This window comes from Pholcus phalangioides, unplaced genomic scaffold, assembly GCF_987345545.1.
Source record: "Pholcus phalangioides strain wild (caught in Gottingen) unplaced genomic scaffold, Ppha-v1.0 ptg000031l_1, whole genome shotgun sequence".
In the NCBI taxonomy this organism is placed as follows: Eukaryota; Metazoa; Arthropoda; class Arachnida; order Araneae; family Pholcidae; genus Pholcus; species Pholcus phalangioides.
In genome coordinates, this window is record NW_028301621.1 from 8,889,131 (window position 1) to 8,911,214 (window position 22,084).

Consider the following 22,084-nt stretch of genomic DNA (forward strand, 5'->3'; position numbering starts at 1 on the left):
TAAAAATTACCACAATCTTGAAATCAAAACCAGACTTGTAGTCCAAAACTGGTAATCTGTGGAGTTTTAAAAAGAAATAAGATTGTTGAAGCAGCCAAGGCCTGTAGTAAGTTAAGGGGATTAAAATTTAATTTTTTAATCTCTCTAGCCTTGACAAATGTAGAGAAAAAAAAATGTATTTATATTTCCCTCTAGAAGTTTTCTTTCAAGAGATGTTCTGTGAATTTTGAGTAGCTTTGAAAAATTATATTGTTAGTACATTTGTGCGGTTGATTGTTTTTGAAATTACATTATTTTTACACATTTAAATGTCAAATTTGTTCGTAGAAATTTTCTTTTTGTTTATATTGATTCAGGAAATTGATAGAAATTCTGATGATGACGATGAGCTCTCAGAGGGGAAGCAAGTGATGGTAGGAATATGTTCCATGTCTAAAAAGTCTCAGTCAAAGCCTATGAAAGAAATACTCACTCGCTTGGAAGAATTCGAGTACATACGCACTGTGGTCTTTGGGGAAAATGTCATATTGAATGTGAGTAGCATCAGGAAAAGTATCCGCGTAATTTTGATATCTTGACTGGTATGATGATTTTAAATTTCTTGAACATTGTGATTGTTATTTCAGAATTTATTTACTGTCAGGAAATTCCCATGTAAATGCCATTCTCATTTTCAATTTGGAAGATAGATAACAGCTTTCAAAACATATAAGTGCCATACATATGTTTGGAAAATTGGTCATTTTTATTTTGGGGGAAGGATATATCATTAAAAACTATAACTATCAATAAAAACTATATTTTGTGTGCGCCTATTTCATAGTTTATTTATTTATTTTTCAAATGTGTATTCCCCTAGGAACCCGTAGAAAAATGGCCTTTGTGTGACTGCCTGATTTCTTTTCACTCCAAAGGCTTTCCACTAGCAAAAGCAGTAGAGTATGCCAACTTGAGGAGGCCGTTCATCATTAATGATTTATACATGCAATATGATATTCAAGACAGGTATATACCATATTTATCGTGAATCAATTCATTTTGAATTTATTTACCTTAAAAAGCTGTGTTTCAATTGAATTTTTTTTCCCTTTCGGTAAAAAAATTGTGATACAGTAAGGATGAAATTTTAAACATATATATATATATATATATATATATATATACGGGGTGATTATAAAAAAACTATCCTGACATATGGACCCCTAACTATCATACCATTCACAGAAACTGAATGAAATTTTGACATAAGGTATTTTGAGGTATGCGCTCAAGAATGATATGGAAAACAACAGTGTCACTCTAACAGTTACGGTTACAGTGAGAAAATTTCGAAAATATCAAATGGCAACACCAAGTTTTTTGTATTGGAATGCGATCTCCATACTGAAAAACACTAAATAGCGTTGGAATGGCACCTGTAGCACGAAAATCCCCGGAGCTAGGCAAGGAAAAAGTAAAAAGGACTTTGCCGTGCACCAGAGCATTAATGTTCATTTCATTCGTCACACCGTTTCTTCGGCTGAGATCCCAGCCTGATTAGTCCTATAGCTTTTAGCCTATCTACCACCGGTGATTTTCATGCTACAGTTGCCGTTCGAACGCTATTTAGGGTTTTTCACAATGGAGATCACATTCCAATACAAAAAACTTGGTGTTGCCATTTGATATTTTCGAAATTTTCTCACTGTAACCGTAACTGTTAGAGTGACACTGTTGTTTTCCATATCATTCTTGAGCGCATACATCAAAATACCTTATGCCAAAATTTCATTCAGTTTCTGTGAATGGTATAATAGTTAGGGGCCCATATGTCGGGATAGTTTTTTTATAATCACCCTGTGTATATATATATATATATCCAAGCAGAAATATGTCATACTAGCTATAATACCCGGCGTTGCCCGGGTACAAAAATGGGAAAGAAAACATGCTACGAACTTGTATAACGACAAAAATGAAAGAAAAACATTTTGCAACTTGCATAATTACAAAAATTAATAAGGGAACATGTTTCGAACTTGCACAATTGCCAAAATGGTAGAGGAATGCGGATTTGTATAATTACAAAAATGCGGGAGATGAATCTGGATGATCGATATAGATTATACCCTGTAATCTAAATAATAAGGATTTTGGCCAAATGCGCCTAGCTATAATACCCGGCGCTGCCTGGGTTTTCTTTAATGAGGCTTTTTGGATCACGTGATATCTCCCTCTCTTTTTCTTGAGGGACATACAAACCGTGTCCAAGTTAACCAATATGGTGACTTCCTGCGAGACTCATGAAAGAAACAAATCTAGATTTAAAGAAACGTAAAAAAAATATATATTTTTCTTTTTTTAAAGGGTGCTAGGTATTTCGATTCCCCCCTTTGAACTTCTCTGCCCGTTTCTGCTTCAAAAATGCTTAATTAAAGCTGTGGAATTTTTTCAATGTACTTTTTACGGGCCCATAATTAATTTTAAAGCAACCTAAAATATATGAATTTATGCAGTTTAGTATTAAAAGACAATACGGAGACATTAATTTTCATGCTTGAGGAGATATAAATAAAAAGTTGAAATCAATGTTAATGCATGAATATCCAACTCGAAAGTAGGTCCGGCTATTTACTTCATATCTAATTTTCTGGGCTTCGTATATCTCTAAGTCAACTCAATATTTCAAAAATCGAGTATTGAATACAATTTTTAAAATTATTGATGTGACAGAAAACCCCACCAAATTATAAAATTATAAGAATTTGAGGCTCAGTTAAAAAAAAGAAGAAACAGAAAAGTTTTACTGAATCAAGCTATTGCAATCAAGTATCTCGGAAAACTCATGGACCAGGAACATTCATGCATTAAAAACATTCAGTGAGGTTTTACTATTAAACCAGACTGTGTCCAAAAAAATAAATATTTAAAAGAATTAAAAAAAATTTCTGTAAGATAGCAAGCCAATTCTTAACATAGAAATTCCTCAGCTAACAAATATGGATTCGAATAACAAACTTTTTAGTAGACAATTTTCCCAAATTAACTTACATTTTCCCAAATGTCGTTGGTACTATTGGTGGGTCATCTAACTGGAACGGCATAGACCAGGGTATATGAAGCTGTGGAGCAAGTTCTCTCAAAATCATATTGCTGGAAATCAAATATAAACTTCAAAGTTTAGCAACCATATTACGAAAATAACATAACACAATGAATGACATTCTCATGCTTTAAATAAAATAAAAAAAGTCATACTCCTTACCCTAGAATTTTTGAGCAGTCATCATAATATGCTCCATGCACTCATGTAAAGCAGTGTTGTGAGCTGAATTTTTGCAACAATCATCATCAACATTACTATTATTCAAGCCAGTTTAATTTATGTGTGCCTTGGAATAGTTTTCCACAGGGTTGTTTGGTTTAAACCATGGTTTTAATCAAGTGGTTTTAAAAAACCAGTTTTTTTCAAAAATCAAATAAAGTGGCCTAAATACAATTTTTTTTCCTTGAAAAATATCATATTGGTTCATTATCAGCCAAAATGTTTCATTCTTACCACATTTTATATTCTTGGGGACATTCTGGTGGTATATCTTTAAATGGTATAAGGTGGTATAAGTGGTTTTTTTCCAAAAAGACTCATAAAAGTGGCCTGAATGTATATATATTTTTTCATATAAAGTATCTTAGTTATTTAAAGTGATATACAGAAGCCAAAATTTCTCATTCTTACCACATTTTCTAACCTTTGGCTACATTCTGATGCTCTATCTTTAGCAAATTTATGAATAAGGATTGCATTACACATCTAAATGTAGTAGTGTATTATCTCACAGAGTTTTTCCCCTTCACTTCACAAAGAAGCAGGAACAGTAGTGACACCATCATGCTAGGGGCAGGTGGTCTTATAAACCAATAAAGACACCAGCTGTCCCTAAAGGACAGTGTACTAGTAGCTACATTACCTCACAGACATTTTCATTTCTTTCCCATAAGTAGCACATCTCATACAGTATATCACACAGTCTTAAAATTCAATTTTTTTTATACTTTCACCATTATGCCCAGTTTATCAAAATTCTACTGTATAGTAGTAACAGATTTACGAAAAATAATCAGCTATATACAGGGTGATTATAATTTGAAGTTTTGATTCCAAAACTATACAATAAGAACTACTGGTCAGAATGAATTGAAAATTTTCATGGACACTCCTGAAGCAATGAAAATTTCTTTGGCAAAAGAAAAGAAAAAGTGTAAGGCAAGTAGATGATGCTGCACTTGGCCAGTAGGATAACACCATTTTGTGTAACCACAAACCACATCATTTCGGCACTTCAGCAACATCAGTGTGTGGATAGTACAACTTTTATCAAGATACACTTTGCAATACCAGCAAAGTAGCTGCTGAAGAACCATTTTTACAATAACAGGATGACATGACACCTGACCTTAACCCTTGCAACTTCTGGCTGTGAGTGGGGGGGGGGGGGGAACCTCAAAATGTTATGAACAGTGGTCGCGTTGCAAATGCTGAAGAATTGAAAGCACGTCCACATCATGACCATAGCGTACTCTGATCTGTTGTTGAACAAGTATTTTTGTGCTTTCACCTCATAGCCAAAGCACAGTGGACAACATATTTAACATTTCTTAAGTAAGTTGTAGTTTTATTTGTTGAATTACTTCATTTTTGTAAATGTTTTCATGAATTATGAAATCAAGCAATACTAATTAAGTTATCATTTTGCCCTGACTGGCTATCATTTCTATTCTGTGAGCAAATTCCCCACGTGTTGGATGAGTACAGTGTCGTTAATTTTATATTTTTAAATATTTTCCACCTTTGCCATTTAAAATTCCATTGCTTCAGGAATATTTGTAAGTTTTGAAGTCATTCCAGTGATGGTTCTTTTTTAAAAGTGTTTTGAAATCAGAACTTTAGTTATAATCACCCTGTATATCGTAAATCATTGCTAATTAATTTTCCACCATGCTTCATTAAATACATTATATTCACCTAATTTTTATTATAGTTTTTGTGCAAAATAGCTTCCTAATTAAGCATACTGAAAGTAACTGGAGAAAACACCTTAATATTATATGGTTAATAATAACATTAAGAATTTTAAAACACAAAGTAATCCATTGAGTTAAGCAAAAAATAATTAAATTGCAAAAGCTGGTTTTTGTCAAAATCTTAAGAAATATTTATAGATTAATTAATAAGCAAATAGTGTTAATCTCTCACACACACATTAATAAACATTTTGTTTTATTTAATTATTAGAAGTTTGAATGATTTTTTAGAAATTTTATTGTTTTTAATTTAATGCTATATTTAAACCAAAAAAAAAACGGTTTAACTCTTTAACGCCCAGACAGAAAACCTGGGAGGGTCATGAAAATACCAAGTTTTTTCTGTTCGAAGTGGACTCGTCCAAATTTCGGCCACTTTCCCTCTCTCCACCCTTTCTCCGTGAGTTTCTATTCATGCCACCCTTTGCATTGACGTTCACCCTTTCATTTCAATGGATTTTTGGGAGATAATTTGTCTATTATCTGAAAACACCCCCTTTCCTCTCAGTATTATCTCTTTGTAAAATGCATTGAGTACCCTTAGTCCATTCTTAAGGAACATTCTAGTACATCAGCTTTTAAAATCCCATTGATAGGGCGTTGCAGTTGTCTTTTCCATTCCCGCCTCTGACAAGAGCTTTCATCTTCTTCCCCGTTGGTGACAAAAGCCCACCAAAACATACCCATACCCCCTAGCTGGGCCGACTTGAGGCGGTTATGGGCATTAACCTACTTGGCCGACTTCGGGCGATCTGGGCATTATAGAGTTAAACAAAAAAAAACCCGGTTTTTTGGTTTTTTCCCAACCCTGGTTTTCCAGGTATACTTCTGTACCTTTATTTCTCTTTCAAAAAGCTTTTGATCTATTTCATATGAAATAAAAGGTTAGGCTAAGAGAAAAATATCTGAACTTGAATATGCTAAATGTACACGTTCTTTCAGTGCAAGACTATAAGCACAAAACTGAACCCTTTTCTGGGCATTCTAGAAGCATATCTTTTCTATCTACACAAGTATGAAACTCGGAAATGAGCTGACCACATCATACCTACAAACCAGACTGGGTGATGTGCATAGTGTGAAATAAAAAGAACTTTGGTTTCTTGTATTCCTTAAAATTCTCCTTCATTCAATTGTGAAGCTATTCATTTCAGGTTTTGGCCAGTTTCTGTCTTCTTTACAGTGTTTCTTAGTGTTATATAAAACGTCAAATTTTGGATGGTTCATGAAAACCTATGAGAAATTACATTTTGGCTAATAAATTTGATTCCAAAATAAATTATCTTCATTTGCCAAGGTAAAACTGTAATAATAATTTTCTCCCAGTTTGATATATATGAGCATATTGATATAACTTATTAACTTTTTTTTTCAGAAGAAAAGTTTACAGTATTTTGGAGAATGAAGGAGTTGAACTTCCTCGTTATGCTGTCTTAGATCGTGATTCTCCTGATCCATCTGGTTAGTTTCAATTAGTTCATTTTAGCCGATTGTCATTTATACAAATTTTTTCTGATAAATAACTACAATGAAAGTAAATTCTTCTTAGCATATTTGCATCTACTACTACTGAACCACACATGCACCTTGTTCATATTCCTCTGCGGAATTTCTAACAAATTGGTACATGTTGGAATGTGTGTGTATGTGTAATGAACCTGATGTGAAGTTTGTTTCTGTGTAATGCTTGTTGTGTAGTGCTTCCATCTGCCAACAATTTTTCTAACTATGAGGGAAGTGCAATGATTGATAATTGTATTGCTATATAGACCTGTTGCTCTCTGTAGCGAGACTTTTTAATGAAGCGATTGGCTCACATTTGCACCTAAAAGTCGGGAACCACAGAAAACCAACTTCAGCTGACCACCACTATGGCAATTCACTGCATGTACTGCATTGACTTTATAGTATGTCTTCATATTTTTCCGTCGCTTGGCTCATTAAACGTCTGTCACCAGATTGTCCTGTAACGCAGATCTCTCAGGGTCTTCACCGGGGACTTGAAAAAATAGCAAAAACTCACAGTAACAAGGATTTGAGAACAAAAGAACACTCTTTTACTTAGATCAGCTAGAAGTCCTAAACATAGGCGGAAATAGACCTGGAAGTCTGGCGGGCAAGGTCATTATTGCTGGGGGCACAATGATGATGATGTCAATGCTTCCCCCCCGTATCTCCGCCCATGGTCCTAAAACTACAACAGCTTTCCAAAAATACATCTCACTTCGAATTCTTACGTCCAAATGAGATTCATTGAGAATCTCATTCTTCTATTCTAATAATTGCATGCCACATGTACTTTTCATGCGTTCACAAGCCTCTTCAAATTCCTACCCTTCATAACAATTTTTTTTTTTTGAATGAAATTGGTAAGATTACTTAAAACCTTGGAAAATGTTTTTTGTGCTTTTGCAAATTTTTTGAATGAAAACCAAACATTGCATAATTTTTTGTAAATTTTTTTAACAGAACGAGAATTAGTTGAAAGTGAAGACCATGTAGAAATCAATGGTGTCACATTTAACAAGCCTTTTGTTGAAAAGCCGATATCAGCAGAGGATCATAATATATATATTTATTATCCAACATCAGCTGGGGGTGGAAGTCAGAGATTATTTCGAAAGGTACTTTTTTTTAATGGCATGAAATGAGTATCATAATCAAATACCCTTTGTTTCACTGTTCAAATCGAATAGGATTGTGTCCTGAGAAACCCATTCTTTTTTTTAAAAATCATTGAGCTAAAGTTAGTTTTTATATGTGAATTGCATTGATTCTTTATATATATATATATATACTTATATATATCATTAGTATTTTCAGTAATTATGGAAAAAAAAAATATATTTGGTCATGTTGCTTAGACTATAGGTAATGGCTGCCCCTTTGTGAAGCATCTAGACTGGAGGTGCACAACCTTTTCAGTCTATTCAAGTGGGTCAGAAACCAGCATACCTATCATGTTGTGTGGATTAGTGCTTTACTTTAGCGAGCCACATTTGGCCCACGGGCTGGAGGTTGTGCACCCATGGTCTAGACTTCAGACATTGACTATAACATATATGAAACATGTAAATAAGTCAAAATACCATGCAATTTTAACCATATATCTGTACTTAAAAAACAGTTTTTGCGTGCAAATATTCATGCAGTATTATATAATGCTTGGGACTTGCTAGAATTTGCTGTCATTTATATTTGTCTTTCAAAAATGTTATATCGAGTAGATCTTTCACTATGAAGTACAATGACTGGGTACTGAGGGAAGATAATTGGGAAAAAATAATCATTCCTCTACGGGGAATCAAACCACCAACCACTCACAATCTTGTGCATGTCAGGCCCCATTATTTCAACTTTTTCCTGGGGAGGGGGCAAAGAACATATACTCAATATATATTTATTTATTTCACCTTGTTCATCCATTTCTATTGTATTTTTTTAAACTTTTTTAAAAGTGCTGGTGCAGGGCATCCCCCCCCCCCCCCCCCGCCCCATATGACAGGCCTGGCGCATGCTTTACCATTAAGCTACAGGGTGACAGACATTTTATAACCTTAGAACACTATGGGCTAAATTATCTTTGAGGCTTAAATATTTAGGGCTGAATTATCTTTGCTTGGTATTTGGTCATTGTACTTTGTATATTTAGCGGAGAGATTCATCACTTTGCTGTGTGCTAAGATCTTTCACCGTTTGTTCTTTTCTTGATGCTCATTTTATCGGCAGATTGGTAGCAGAAGCAGTGTATATTCTCCTGAGAGTAGAGTTAGGAAAACTGGTTCTTTCATATATGAGGAATTTATGCCAACGGATGGAACAGATGTAAAAGTGAGTTTTTGTTTTTTCCTTCAAGTGTCAGTCAGTTTTTTTAAGGTTTTATATATGTTGCCAGATTCTTCCCAACACTTTTTATTATCAGAGCCATAAGCACTAAGCACACAAGCTGTTTTAATGATGCTTAGATATTTCTATTTAGTTACATTATTTGGGTCTTATTGAGATTTGTTTCTTATGAAGGTATATACAGTTGGTCCAGATTATGCACATGCAGAAGCGAGGAAATCTCCAGCTCTTGATGGGAAAGTTGAGAGAGACAAAGAAGGTAAAGAGGTCAGATATCCTGTGATTTTAAGCAATGCTGAGAAACTGATAGCGAGGAAGGTCTGCTTAGCTTTTAAGGTAAATCAATACTGTTCCTTCTTATGCATGTACCATAATTTTGTGTCTGTAATCTGTGACAATGTATATCTGCATGTGCAAATTTCTTGGTAACATTTTTTGTTTAAAAAAAATGTTGGTGGTTCTACTTGAAGAATAATGGTTTTTTTTTACTGTTTTCTAAAGTATTTATTTTTATTTGAACCTTCAATAGCCAACCATCGGGGAAAAAATTTCAGATAATATACACCTTGAAATTCTTATTTATTTTAATGTATATATAATCTTGCATCATATACAGATTAAAAAGTTATGATACTCATTTTCATGCAAGTTTAACTATTTTTGTATCTAAAGAGAACAATTTCCACCCCGTTTTTTGAATTAGAAAAAAGGGTTTGACACGATACTATGTAATAACATTACTTGTTGTGTGTTGCAATCTCACTGTAAGCTTTTTTTTTAACTCCAGAAAATACTTAATGTGTTTCAATTACAATTGTACAGCAAACAGTATGTGGCTTTGATCTCTTGAGAGCGAATGGAAAATCGTATGTCTGTGATGTCAATGGGTTTAGTTTTGTGAAAAATTCGATGAAGTATTATGATGACTGCTCAAAAATTCTAGGGTAAGGAGTATGACTTTTTTTATTTTATTTAAAGCATGAGAATGTCATTCATTGTGTTATGTTATTTTCATAATATGGTTGCTAAACTTTGAAGTTTATATTTGATTTCCAGCAATATGATTTTGAGAGAACTTGCTCCACAGCTTCATATACCCTGGTCTATGCCGTTCCAGTTAGATGACCCACCAATAGTACCAACGACATTTGGGAAAATGTAAGTTAATTTGGGAAAATGTACCAACCTCATTGGGCATTTTGCCTGTTGTGGCGTTGTATTTGTATTTGTATAAGATATAAAAATATTTTTTTTGCAATTGTGTTTCAAAAAATTGTTTCCCTGTTTTTTATCCCTGAATTTTTCTGCTTATTTGAGACTGCCACTAGGGGGCAATTACCGCCCTTACCCCATCCCCCAGTTCCTGTTCTGTGTCCCAGTTATAATTTCAAATATTCAAGATTATCAACAGACACTAAATGCTTACTACATGGAATTGTTCTATAAAAAGTACAAATAGTTTGGTTCTTTGTAATGACCTTTATGTTACCAACCATACCTATACATGATGGAAATTTTCACTAATACTATAATACTGTTATGGTTTATGTAAAAAAAAAATTTAATTCAATTTCTGATAACAGGATGGAATTACGATGTGTTATTGCTGTGATTCGCCACGGTGACCGAACGCCTAAACAAAAAATGAAAATGGAAGTAAAGCATTTAATGTATGTATTGACATTTGTAAAATAAAATTAATTCAATGTTCTTGATTCATAGATAGTTCTAGCCATTTTGAGAATGTTATTTGTGTAAAGAATTGATAACTTGGTGATTTTGCAGGTTACTTTGCATAACTGGTGGATGTCATTTACAACCAATTTTCTTTGTCTAGCAATTGATTTTAGCTAGTTTATATGTGTAGTGACAAAAATATATTACCTACAAATAAATAATGATTATTGATAATTATATTTAAAAATTACCATTTTTTTCTGATCTCAGGTTTTTTGAGATGTTTGAAAAGTATGGAGGTTATAAGGATGGGCACGTAAAGCTGAAAAAGCCAAAACAGCTTCAGGTAAGCAGAATTCCTTGACTCCTGTTTGTTATTACATTATGCAGCAAATTTTAAAGTAATATTCTCACATTTCCTCTAAGTTTAAGTTAATTGAAATGTAAAATATTTGGTATTAAGCCCTAATAGAATAGGAATAGAATTCCCATATAGGAAAAAAAACAAAGATGAAAATATAAAAGGCCCATAAAACGCAAATACAGCGATTCAAAATTAATAATTAAAAGAATAAAATAGTAACAAAAAGTTTAAAAAAGTTATTAATAAAAGAAAAAGTTTTTAAATATAAATATAAAGTTTTTAAATATAAATATAAAGTTTTTAAATATAAATATAAAGTTTTTAAATATAAATATAAAGTTTTTAAATATAAATATAAAGTTTTTAAATATAAATATAAAGTTTTTAAATATAAATATAAAGTTTTTAAATATAAATATAAAGTTTTTAAATATAAATATAAAGTTTTTAAATATAAATATAAAGTTTTTAAATATAAATATAAAGTTTTTAAATATAAATATAAAGTTTTTAAATATAAATATAAAGTTTTTAAATATAAATATAAAGTTTTTAAATATAAATATAAAGTTTTTAAATATAAATATAAAGTTTTTAAATATAAATATAAAGTTTCTTAGAAAGGATAATACACTGCCCATGAATATGCTTTTCATCCTCTACGTATAGATAGTTTTTCGATTTCTATACTATGGCTATCATATTTCTTTTTGAAAATATCTATATTAAGATAAAGTTATCACTTTTAAGCAATTCATTAAAATCTCGATGCTATTTCTGCAATTTTTATAGAAGTTTTGTTATTTTTAGGAAATTTTGGATATATCAAGATTTCTTTTGAGCGAGATCGAGCAGAAACCTGATCTAGAAATTGAAGAAAATAAAGCTAAATTGGAGCAGCTGAAATCTGTTCTAGAAATGTAATTTGTGCCTTTAAGCTTATTTTTCAAGTGACAGGTAGATATATTTTTGTGAATCTTGTAAAATGTTTCTAATATTTTTTGTAAAGGTATGGACATTTTTCTGGCATCAACAGAAAAGTGCAACTGAAATATCAACCGAAAGGTCGACCAAGGCGCTCCAGTAGTGATGAAGGTAACATATTGAAAAGAATTTTAAACACATTTATAATCATTAACTTACGTTTTCCTTTTCCATTATTTCAGTTTATTTTATTTGATTCAATAGCACAGGTGCCTTTTCGACTCTATATTTATAGAATAATCAGTAGCATTTAGTCTCAAGAACTAGAGATATTTTCATGCCATCAGCTTATTTATTAAATAGTTTTTAAACATATTTTGTCACTCAAACCAGTGTTTGAAAATATCACAGTATGATTGTTATTTGATTTATTCGATTGTGTTACTGAAATAGGCAAAATCCCTATTGGCAGTTGGTGGTTCGTTTTGAACATTTGATATTGTGATGTGGTTATTGAATGACTTGATTAAAACTTTATCGATATGCATGTACTTGGTAGTAAAATGATGTAAATTGAATTTTTTTTCTAATGTGATTTTCATGGCTTCTTTCATTGTTAAACTTCCCCGTACAATTTTTTTTATTGCTTCTCCTTTATAAGAATATACTGTATAACATAACTAATATGAAAGTTAAGTTGTGTAACTTATTTAAGTATAATCAAACGAGAAATTGCTAAAATTTATGCAAATATTGTACAGGGCAGTCCTTATCAACAGTTTTACATCTACAGACTAGGGAAAGTAGTTTAAAAACAACTGGCAGAAATGGGAAAAATAATTTGCGGACTGACAAAAAATAAATACCATAAATAGAGAAATAGGATAATAAGAGAAATAATAAGGATAGGGGAAAAATAAACGGAAGAAATAAATCGAAGACCTGCTGATCGCTAAGACAAATAAAAAACAGTATAGAGCAGCTCTTCTCAACTTTTTTGACTCGAGGAGCCCTTTCTTGTACATAATTTTTATGGTAGAACCTTGTAGGCCTCTCTTATTTACTTAGCTATCAAATTTACTAATTCATTTTATTTTCTGTGAGTCGCCGCGGAGCACCGGTTGAGAACCGCTGGTATAGAGAGTCAGTATAATATTTAATAAATCTGAAATTGTATAGTAGCTATGTGAATTTGTCAAAATGCTTTGGGGACAAGCTGTAGCGCACCAATGGTTGATTAGCACTAATATAAACTATTGTTGTCTTTGCCATCCATTTAAAATTTTTCTCTATTCCAACTCATGACAAGTCATTGGTTTTCTAACTCTGTGGTCCTGTGATAGCAAGATTCTGACAAGGTAATTTCCTTGTTACAGAGTTAGAAAACCAACCACTTATTATGAATTGGAATAGAGAAAAATTGAATAAACTCTTAACACACCTTTAGAATTCTTTAGTACAATAAGCAAGTTTTTTATTGACCTGGGCTGTTTGTACCCATTTGGTCAATCTAAAAAAAACATTGAATTCTTTTTTTTTTTCGTTCACTGAGACGGGAGCTTCTTTTTGTGGCAGCACATGAAAATGACAATTCATGAAAATTAAATAACATTTTCTTTTTTTCCTTCAAATATAGCCTGACTAAATTTCAGCTTCACAATTAGTATTCTATTCTCCCCATTCATAAAATTAAATCCTTTTTAAACCTGAAATTCCCCTGAATTTTCTAGATGATACAAATATGAAATAGTCAATTTAGTTTTGAAAGTAGTCTTTGTATTCCACAGATGAATTTTGATCGACATATGATTTGAGCAAATTAATTATATTTGGTTGAGAGTTTATTCTAATTATTCAATAGCCACACAATGTATCAAAAATGAAATTATCTAAATTCACTGAGCTCCAAGAGTTTTCAAACCCTGGTGAGTGTACTGAAAAAAGAAGTCATGTCTATTTTGTATTGAAACTAGATACACCTCGAGAGCCATCACTTGTGCTGATTTTAAAGTGGGGCGGTGAGCTTACTCCTGCAGGACGAGTCCAGGCCGAAGAGTTGGGACGCGTCTTTCGATGTATGTACCCGGGGGGACAAGGTATGCAATACTTGCTTGGCCACAGGCGTTTCCATGTCAGTTTTCCTTCTTTCTTGTTACCTTTGTTTCCTTTACTAGAATTTATTAATTTCGTAGCAAACTAAAGCAAGAAAAAAAAATTGGTGTTGTCTTTGTGCTATTTGTCTGCTTTTGTAGCATATGCCTTGTGTAGGTATGTTTTTGTTGTATTTTGATTTTTGCTTGCGATTTTGGGGACAATTTTTTTTTTCTATTTTTCTTTCTTATTTAGTGCATGATTTACTTTGCAATGCCATACAGTTTTGTGAAACCAAATTTTTTTGCTGCAAGGAAAATATTTTGTGAAAATATTATGAAAAATATGATAGAAAAACAACTTTTTGTAGTTATATGTGAGAATTTTTTTTTTTTTAATTTTCTTCACACCTCATACTTGCAACTGTGCTAACAATTTTTAAATAATATGCTATGCATATTGCATATTGATTTCTGCTAATCTTCATCATGCGAGTTTACTCGCAAAGCACCATCAGATTCCTAATATAGTATCAAGGAATGAAGGAAAATTGTAATTCATCTCAGCTATACCAAACTTGCTGTTTTTGAAAATATGAAATGTCAGCAGAGCATTGATTATCTGAATATTTTCTAAATTTGATTTCAACCTATAAAAATACTGGTTAAAATTAATTTTTAATATGTTTCAACTTCAGGTGTTCTCAGTTACTATGAGAACTATGAAAATTTTATAAATGAAAAAATTAAATTTTTTTAACATTGCTAAATAAAATTTGGCATGTGACAAGATTCACTGTTTTCTGAAACTAAAAAAAAGAATGTAGTAATTTTTCTTACAATTTAAATTTGTTCTCAACTACTTGTTAGTCTCCTTGAACTGCAGTATGTCATATAATGTAGTTATACACACACATACATTGAAAGCAAAGTTGCAACCTTAAAAATTTTTTAGGCATGTTATCACATCAAAAACTTGTTATTATTAATCACCTTATAAAACCATATATACAGAAAATCGCTCTTAACAGACAATTTTCCAGATGCTGTCACCCCTCTTCCCTCTTTTTACAGCCAAATAACTATTACCCCTTGTATAATAAAAGTATGCATTTCAAACCCCCGATTAACGGTCACTCATCTTTTATGGGCAAATTTTTTTTGTCCAGCTAGTGTCCATAAAAGAGAGGTTATACTGTATCATAATTTAAAAATCATATTCACATGTATAAATTTTGAAAAATTTGTGTAATAAAGGCACATGCCACTAATCTGTGTCCATGTTTTAAAGGTTTGGTTTTTTTAAATTCTAACTATACTTAGTATCTAATAATTTTAGTGTTGTGTTGTTTTAGTAATCAATGCTCTGTTTTTATTATCAAAATTTTTACGTGCTTGTGCTTCAGGTAGGATTATATAATCATCTTTTCAATGTATTTTTAAATTATTGGCTCTGGTTTTGGATGCTAGGGCAGTGATTCTTAACCAGAGGTGTGAGATAGGAAATTTTCTTTTATATGGATTAATTGATTCCAAATAGAATTATTGTTCAAAGGGGATGCGAGAATGTAATTTGATGCTCACTGGAGGTGCAAGAATTAAAATTAATATTGGGGGGGGGGGGGGTCGCAATGTAGCAAAAAAGTTAAGAACCACTATGCTAGAGCATATATCTTAATTTTCTCATTAAATTGGCTTAGATATTTTTTTCTAGATATATTAAAACATGCAGAATCATTAATTCAAAATCAATAAATTCATTCATTCTGAACTAGTGCACTTATATATAACAGAAAATTTATCAAGAAAACTATATATTATTGAAGATGTAAAAGTTTATTGGAAATTAGACTGGTAAATGAAGACTTTTGTAAATGCACTTCAAGAAGTTTAATCTTCAGGAATATTTTGGACTATACAAATTGTTGCAAATTTACTTATATGTTTGCTTATTAAATTTGCAACAATTTATTTCATAAAATTCCCCTAACTATGATAAAAAAATTAAAAACGGTAATGAATTCTTTTATCTATTCAGTTTTGCTTGACTGGTTGATATTTCCCTGTCTATAATCCATGAGTACCATGTTTTGCATGAATAATATAATTCTAATCATCACTTTTGAGTGATAAAACAATTTATAAGGATTGCTATAACGTCCTACCTGCAGCACAATGTGAATTTTATGTACAAGTTGCAGCAAAAAAAAATATATATATGTATATAGTCTGTGTGCCTTTCTGTGCATTTTTGTTGATTTTGTTGATCCCTTGTCTGATTGCCAAGCAAGCATTTTTGTGTGATTATTTGTTTGTGTTTCTTTGTTTATTGCATGAATCAGTAGCAGCTGACTAGAAAAATCTTTTTTTTTCATCAAACTATAATAAGTAACTTTAAATTTCTCTATCAAAATAACAATTTTTATACTTTAATAATTAATAAGTAAAAGTTTATACAATCACTGGATTTCAGACCTATTTTTTTTTACAATTTATTCATGGAAGATTATTTGGAAGAAAGAAAAATAATAGAAACAAGTTGTTGCATCTTGATCTCATCTAATGCATGGTAATTTTGTGACAAAGTTTCTTGATAATGTCCCCATGTCCTTTGAAATTAGTAATAGTGAGTGAATGGTGGTTTATACAGGAAAACCAAGCAGTAATTCAGATAATACACAAAAAGGTAAACAAACGATGATCATGTATTATATTACTGTTATGGGGTTTGGTCTGATGCTGGTAATATCTCAAAATCTTAATCTGCGGCATAATTAATTACTCCTGCATATTAAATATTTTTTATTCAAAAAGATGTTTCTTACAAAAGATGTGTTAAATGTTCATTTCTAATTTCAAAACTTGAGATGAGTTTTATTGATTCAGCTGCTACTTGTTTCATGCTGTGTTATGTGTGTTTTGAGTTTTAGCTTATTCATTCCCAATTATTATTTTTCTATCTGTATGTTTTATTAAATATCTGGCCCTTGGCTGCTTATGTAATATTGTGTTTTTACCTTCTCTCATGACAGGCTTGATATTACTATTATGTTTTAACTTGCATTGCATAATGTTTTCAGCAGTTTTGATGTTTTATTAGTTGTACAATCTCTCTTCCCTCTACCATTTTAGCATACATAACATGTCATAACATTTATCTATGAAAATCCCTTGTTTTTTCCCTAATGTGAGTGTACAGCTTTGCTTGCAAACTAGTGAATCCCCCCCCCCCCCTATTCTCAGCCTGAAACTGTTTTAAGAACTTAAAGGAGGAGGGGAAAGGTTCTCAAAATCAACTTAGAATGGAATTAGTATCTTATTGCAGCCGAAATCTATGAATGAATGAATGAAATTTCAAACGATGTAGAGGACCTTTTTGTCTCTTAAAGGACAGGTATAAATTACATAAATTGATATCCCTTCATTGCATACGTACATTGCATGCTATGAATATATTGCAATATATGAATTTATTTTGAGTTTCTAGAGTTGTCATATGTTGCATAATTAGAGGATAATTTCCATTAGGAGATAATTAAACTTATTTCTTTTTAGTTGATTCACTTCATCTATGCAATGATCTACAAGGTTTCTCAATTTTTATTGCAGTTAAATCGGTTAAAGTTAAAATCAACAAGTGACATTCATCTTCTAGATTATTTTATTGCATCTTATATGTATATTCTATGATTTGACCCCTTTTTTCTCGGCACGTGATCTATTCTGGCCCTTTTCTAATGTAGTTTGGATATATCTATGAATGGATTTATTAGTGTATGTAGGTATCTCTGCACATTAATTGTGTGCTGTCATTTCAGAAGACTTTCTGGTTATAAGTATAAAAAAAGGTGATCCTGGGAAGCGGTTAAGTTGTTTCTGTAGTAGCAATCACTTATTTCACATTTTCATTCTAATCTGATTAATTACTTCATGTCCCTTCCTTATTTAATTGCCAAAAGATTATATCTATCAATGTATATTAAAAAATTTCCATGAGTGTATACAGAGCATATTTCTTGTTTGTCATTAAAATCCTCAATGTACAGGTGAGTATGCTGGTACACAAGGACTAGGTCTCCTCCGACTTCATAGCACTTATCGACATGATCTCAAGATCTATGCTTCTGATGAAGGAAGGGTCCAGATGACAGCGGCTGCATTTGCTAAGGTAAAAATTAATTTAATCTAGTCATTTTTGAAGATGATTTTTTTGACAAGTAGTTCGTGGAGAGTTTATCGAATGTCAAAAATATCAAAAGGACAAAAATTTGGTAGTAAAGTTTTATCAATAAATAATGCCCCTTTTCACTCATCTGAGTAAGTTACTTCCAGGAAATATCATAGCCATTTACCACCAATATGACAACATCCATTCAGGCAAAATAGACCAGTCTCATTTCATCAATGAAGATTCGTGATATTTGAGATGATTCTAGATCTATTCTCTCTTGTTAATCTTAATAATGACTATACTTTATATGTAGTGTTATAATTTTTGAAAGATTATCTGTAAAAGAATTTTAAAAAAAGTTTTTCATAGCAATAAAAGCAAATAAAAATCTTTTCATCAAAAATTTATCAACACTCTCATTTGAATAGCAAAAATTGCTTTACTTTTTGTGCTATCAGAGTTTGAAATGATGTTTGATAAAAAATGTATTAACCCTTTAAGCGGCATAGCAGAAATCAATAAACCCATTTAAAAATGGTATATCTTTGTAGACTTTTTCCCGATTTTCAGACTTCGATTTGCAAACTAAGGTATGGGGGGGGGGGGTGTATTAAATTGATAAATTAACTTTACAAAATATCTTTGCTTGTCAGTGTTAAAATAAGAAGCTTTTAAGAAGGCAAGATATCTTGTCAATGCCGCTCAAAGGATTAAGAGTGAAACAATGTGATTTCAGAAATGTGTTAGAATGTAAATAATTTGCTTACCAATTTGCAGGGTCTTTTGGCTCTAGAAGGGGAACTCACTCCAATATTAGTGCAGATGGTCAAAAGTGCAAATACTAATGGTCTTCTTGATAATGACTGTGACTCAAGCAATTATCAAAATATGTGAGATTCTCTCTATATATCCAACCTCCTTTTTTTATCATTTATAATTTTCTTCCATTATTCAATCGGTCTTTCAATATTTTTTGAAAAGTAATATTTCTTCTGTGATTTATTTATTGCCAATTCATTTCTTAACTGCCTTGTTATGCTGTTCATTTAATAAATATGAAAAAATAATTAGAAAACAATAGATCTACATATAGAAATGTCCTCTTCACTTGTCAATACAATTCATTGAAAGACTGGCTAATTGTGGAGATGAAGATTACAAGGAAGAAAATTCATCGCTGCCCCCACGGGGACTCGAACCCCAGTCTCTCGCTTGCTGGACGAGTGCTCTACCATCTAAGCTATGGAAGCAGATAGAATATTTCAACCTTGGAGCACATATATATATGTTGAAAGGCTCCATACATGGATAGCGGCAGCAATAAAATATTGACAATCAACTAACATTCACCAGCTATTAGTTGATTGCTGCCGCTGTCCATGTGCAGAGCCTTTCAACATATATATACGCTCCAAGGTTGAAATATTCTATCTGCTTCCATAGCTTAGATGGTAGAGCACTCATCCGGCAAGCGAGAGACCAGGGTTCGAGTCCCCGTGGGGGCAGTAATGAATTTTCTTCCTTGTAATCTTCATCTCCACAATTAACCAGTCTTTCAATGAATCTTGAATAGATTTACATATTTTTTAACATCAGTTATCGCTAATAATAAATCGTTGCTACCATCCATTCACATTACCTGTGCTGTGTAAGAATGATAAGGTACTTCACCCGAGGTACTTATCATGTGAATGGAACTAAGTTAAATGTGTTATAATACACAATGCCTCAAATTTTGTTGTTTTTTTTACATCTGCAGGGTAAAACAAAAACTCCATGATGCAATGCAAATGGACCGAGAATTCACTTCCGAAGATTATGAAAAGGTTATATTCAATAGTTCCATGTTTTATCATAAGTAATAAAGAGACTTTTTTGTAACTTGTACCATAATCCCCTTTGAGTATGAAAAAACCTAAAGTTATTGGAAAATTATTGTAAATTGGCTAAATCATGTGAACAACATTAATATATTTTACCTATTTTTATAGTTAAATCCTACCCATGCAAGATCAATTCATAATGCCCTGCAGTTCATCAAAAACCCAGTGAAAGCTTGCGAACATGTTCATGATCTGGTTCAACAGTTGAATGCTTTGATCAAAAGAAAAAAAGAAGATCCACGTTTGCAAGGTATCCCCCTCATATATCATTAACATTTGAATGCATGCATTTCTTCACTTTCCATTATATTAAATGATTTGCACAAAAGTAATTATGCTGAGAAACTAATTGGAAATTAAATTATTGTTTCGCCACACTGCTGAAACAATAATATGTTTTGGCAGTGTGTTTACAGCTCCCCCCCCCCCCACCCATTTTTATATTCCCCTGATCCAAATTTGAGGTATTACACACATTTGCAAGCCTTTACTAGTGTTTATTTTTCATTTTTATGAGAAAAATAGTAAATGATTTAATCCAAATAATCATACTAAGGTATTAGGAGAAATATACAGGGTGATCAGCGAATAAGCCCTTATTTCAAAATTAAATATCTCTACAACAAAGATCAATAGAATTATGCGGTAAACGGTACGTTTATTAGCAAAACTGTAAGAATGTTGTATAGAAATTTTGAAAGTTTAGTTTTTTTTTTAATTTTTTAAAATTTAAAAAAAACAAAACAAAACTGGAGATTTTGGGGTTCCGAAAATCCTCATTTGTGTGAAGAGAAAGCACTGCATTCGCCTAAAGTTACTGCATGGGCTGCGGTATGCGCCAGAGGCATTATCGGCCCCTTCTTCGTGCGAGAAACGATTACTACTGAAAGTTGCGTTACAATTTTGGAACAATTTGTCAGCACACATGGCGCATACCTCAGCCCATGCAGTAACTTTAGGCGAATGCAGTGGTTTCTCTTCACACAAATAAGGATTTTCAAAACCCCAAAATCTCCAGTTTTTTTTTTTTTTTTTTTTTAAAAACTAAATTTTTGAAATTTCTGTACAACATTCTTACAGTTTTGCTAATAAGCGTACCGTTTACCGCATAATTCTATTGATCTTTGTTGTAGAGATATTTAATTTCGAAATAAGGGCTTATTCGCTGATCACCCTGTATCTGCAGAGTTGCCATAATCACCATTGTGGTTTGATCTAAATGATAATTAATGTATTTTGGATGAACATAATTATAAATTATGACAATAATCAGTAAATTTCTGATTGGTATTCTGTAATTTGAATTAGTGTTAAATTAATTCTTAGGTTTGAATTTTCCTCATGCATTGGTTTTCAAATTTTCACACAATGGTATAGTTCCATAATTGTGCACTTGCTAAATTGTGTTACTTTGGGATATTGAGTGTGTCCACTTCATAGATAGATACATATATATATATTTATATATATCTATATGTTTACCATAATCAATATCATGTGCTATGCCAATTTTAGAAGCCCCTCTGTATCATGGTGAAACATGGGATCTCATGCAAAGAAGATGGTCAAAGTTGGAAAAAGATTTCAAGCTAAAAACTGGGAAATTTGACATAAGCAAAGTGCCAGATATATACGATTGTATAAAGTATGACCTTCAACACAATCACCACAATCTTCAGTTTCCTCATTCCGAAGAGCTTTATATTTATGCGAAAGCTTTAGCAGACATTGTCATACCTCAGGTGAAAACTTGTTTATATGCACTTTATTTGTATATAATTATATACAGTGGAACTTTGGTTAATAAGTAGTTCGGTTAACAAGCAATCCACATAATAAGCAAAAATTTTAAATAAATTTTGACTCAGTTAATGAGTGATGATTCACATTACAAGCAAAAATTTTGCTCTTTGTTTACTTATTTTCACATTATCACAACTGAGCTGATGGTTTTTCGCTTTTGTCCACACGTATTTATGAAATTGTGAGTAATATTCTCTCCTACAGTCTCCGGTCAGCGTACCTCACTCGAAAAATCAACGCACACATGCGAGCATGACAGTTTACG

General features: G+C 31.9%; 1 protein-coding gene and 1 non-coding gene across 8 annotated transcripts in view; one reads left to right on the top strand and one right to left on the bottom strand.

Moving 5' to 3' along the window:
* The window catches only part of l(1)G0196 (inositol hexakisphosphate and diphosphoinositol-pentakisphosphate kinase), a 53,430-nt gene that overhangs the window by 8,085 nt on the left and 23,261 nt on the right, over nucleotides 1-22,084 (top strand). For 5 of the 7 annotated variants that reach the window (XM_089253004.1, XM_089253009.1, XM_089253007.1 and 2 more), the window contains 18 exons: nucleotides 357-533; nucleotides 860-1,005; nucleotides 6,437-6,522; nucleotides 7,531-7,685; nucleotides 8,791-8,892; nucleotides 9,082-9,243; nucleotides 9,730-9,851; nucleotides 9,964-10,065; nucleotides 10,491-10,577; nucleotides 10,855-10,930; nucleotides 11,759-11,868; nucleotides 11,958-12,043; nucleotides 13,846-13,968; nucleotides 18,009-18,130; nucleotides 18,911-19,023; nucleotides 19,893-19,959; nucleotides 20,125-20,266; nucleotides 21,532-21,758. In XM_089253004.1, the coding sequence (XP_089109130.1) occupies nucleotides 357-533; nucleotides 860-1,005; nucleotides 6,437-6,522; nucleotides 7,531-7,685; nucleotides 8,791-8,892; nucleotides 9,082-9,243; nucleotides 9,730-9,851; nucleotides 9,964-10,065; nucleotides 10,491-10,577; nucleotides 10,855-10,930; nucleotides 11,759-11,868; nucleotides 11,958-12,043; nucleotides 13,846-13,968; nucleotides 18,009-18,130; nucleotides 18,911-19,023; nucleotides 19,893-19,959; nucleotides 20,125-20,266; nucleotides 21,532-21,758 (2,205 nt within the window). The remainder of the gene's footprint in view (nucleotides 1-356; nucleotides 534-859; nucleotides 1,006-6,436; nucleotides 6,523-7,530; nucleotides 7,686-8,790; nucleotides 8,893-9,081; nucleotides 9,244-9,729; nucleotides 9,852-9,963; nucleotides 10,066-10,490; nucleotides 10,578-10,854; nucleotides 10,931-11,758; nucleotides 11,869-11,957; nucleotides 12,044-13,845; nucleotides 13,969-18,008; nucleotides 18,131-18,910; nucleotides 19,024-19,892; nucleotides 19,960-20,124; nucleotides 20,267-21,531; nucleotides 21,759-22,084) is intronic. The other 2 variants (XM_089253008.1, XM_089253010.1) reach the window with 2 other exon arrangements.
* On the bottom strand, nucleotides 19,312-19,383 carry TRNAA-AGC (transfer RNA alanine (anticodon AGC)). The gene has a single exon. It is a non-coding gene; the product is annotated as a tRNA-Ala (tRNA).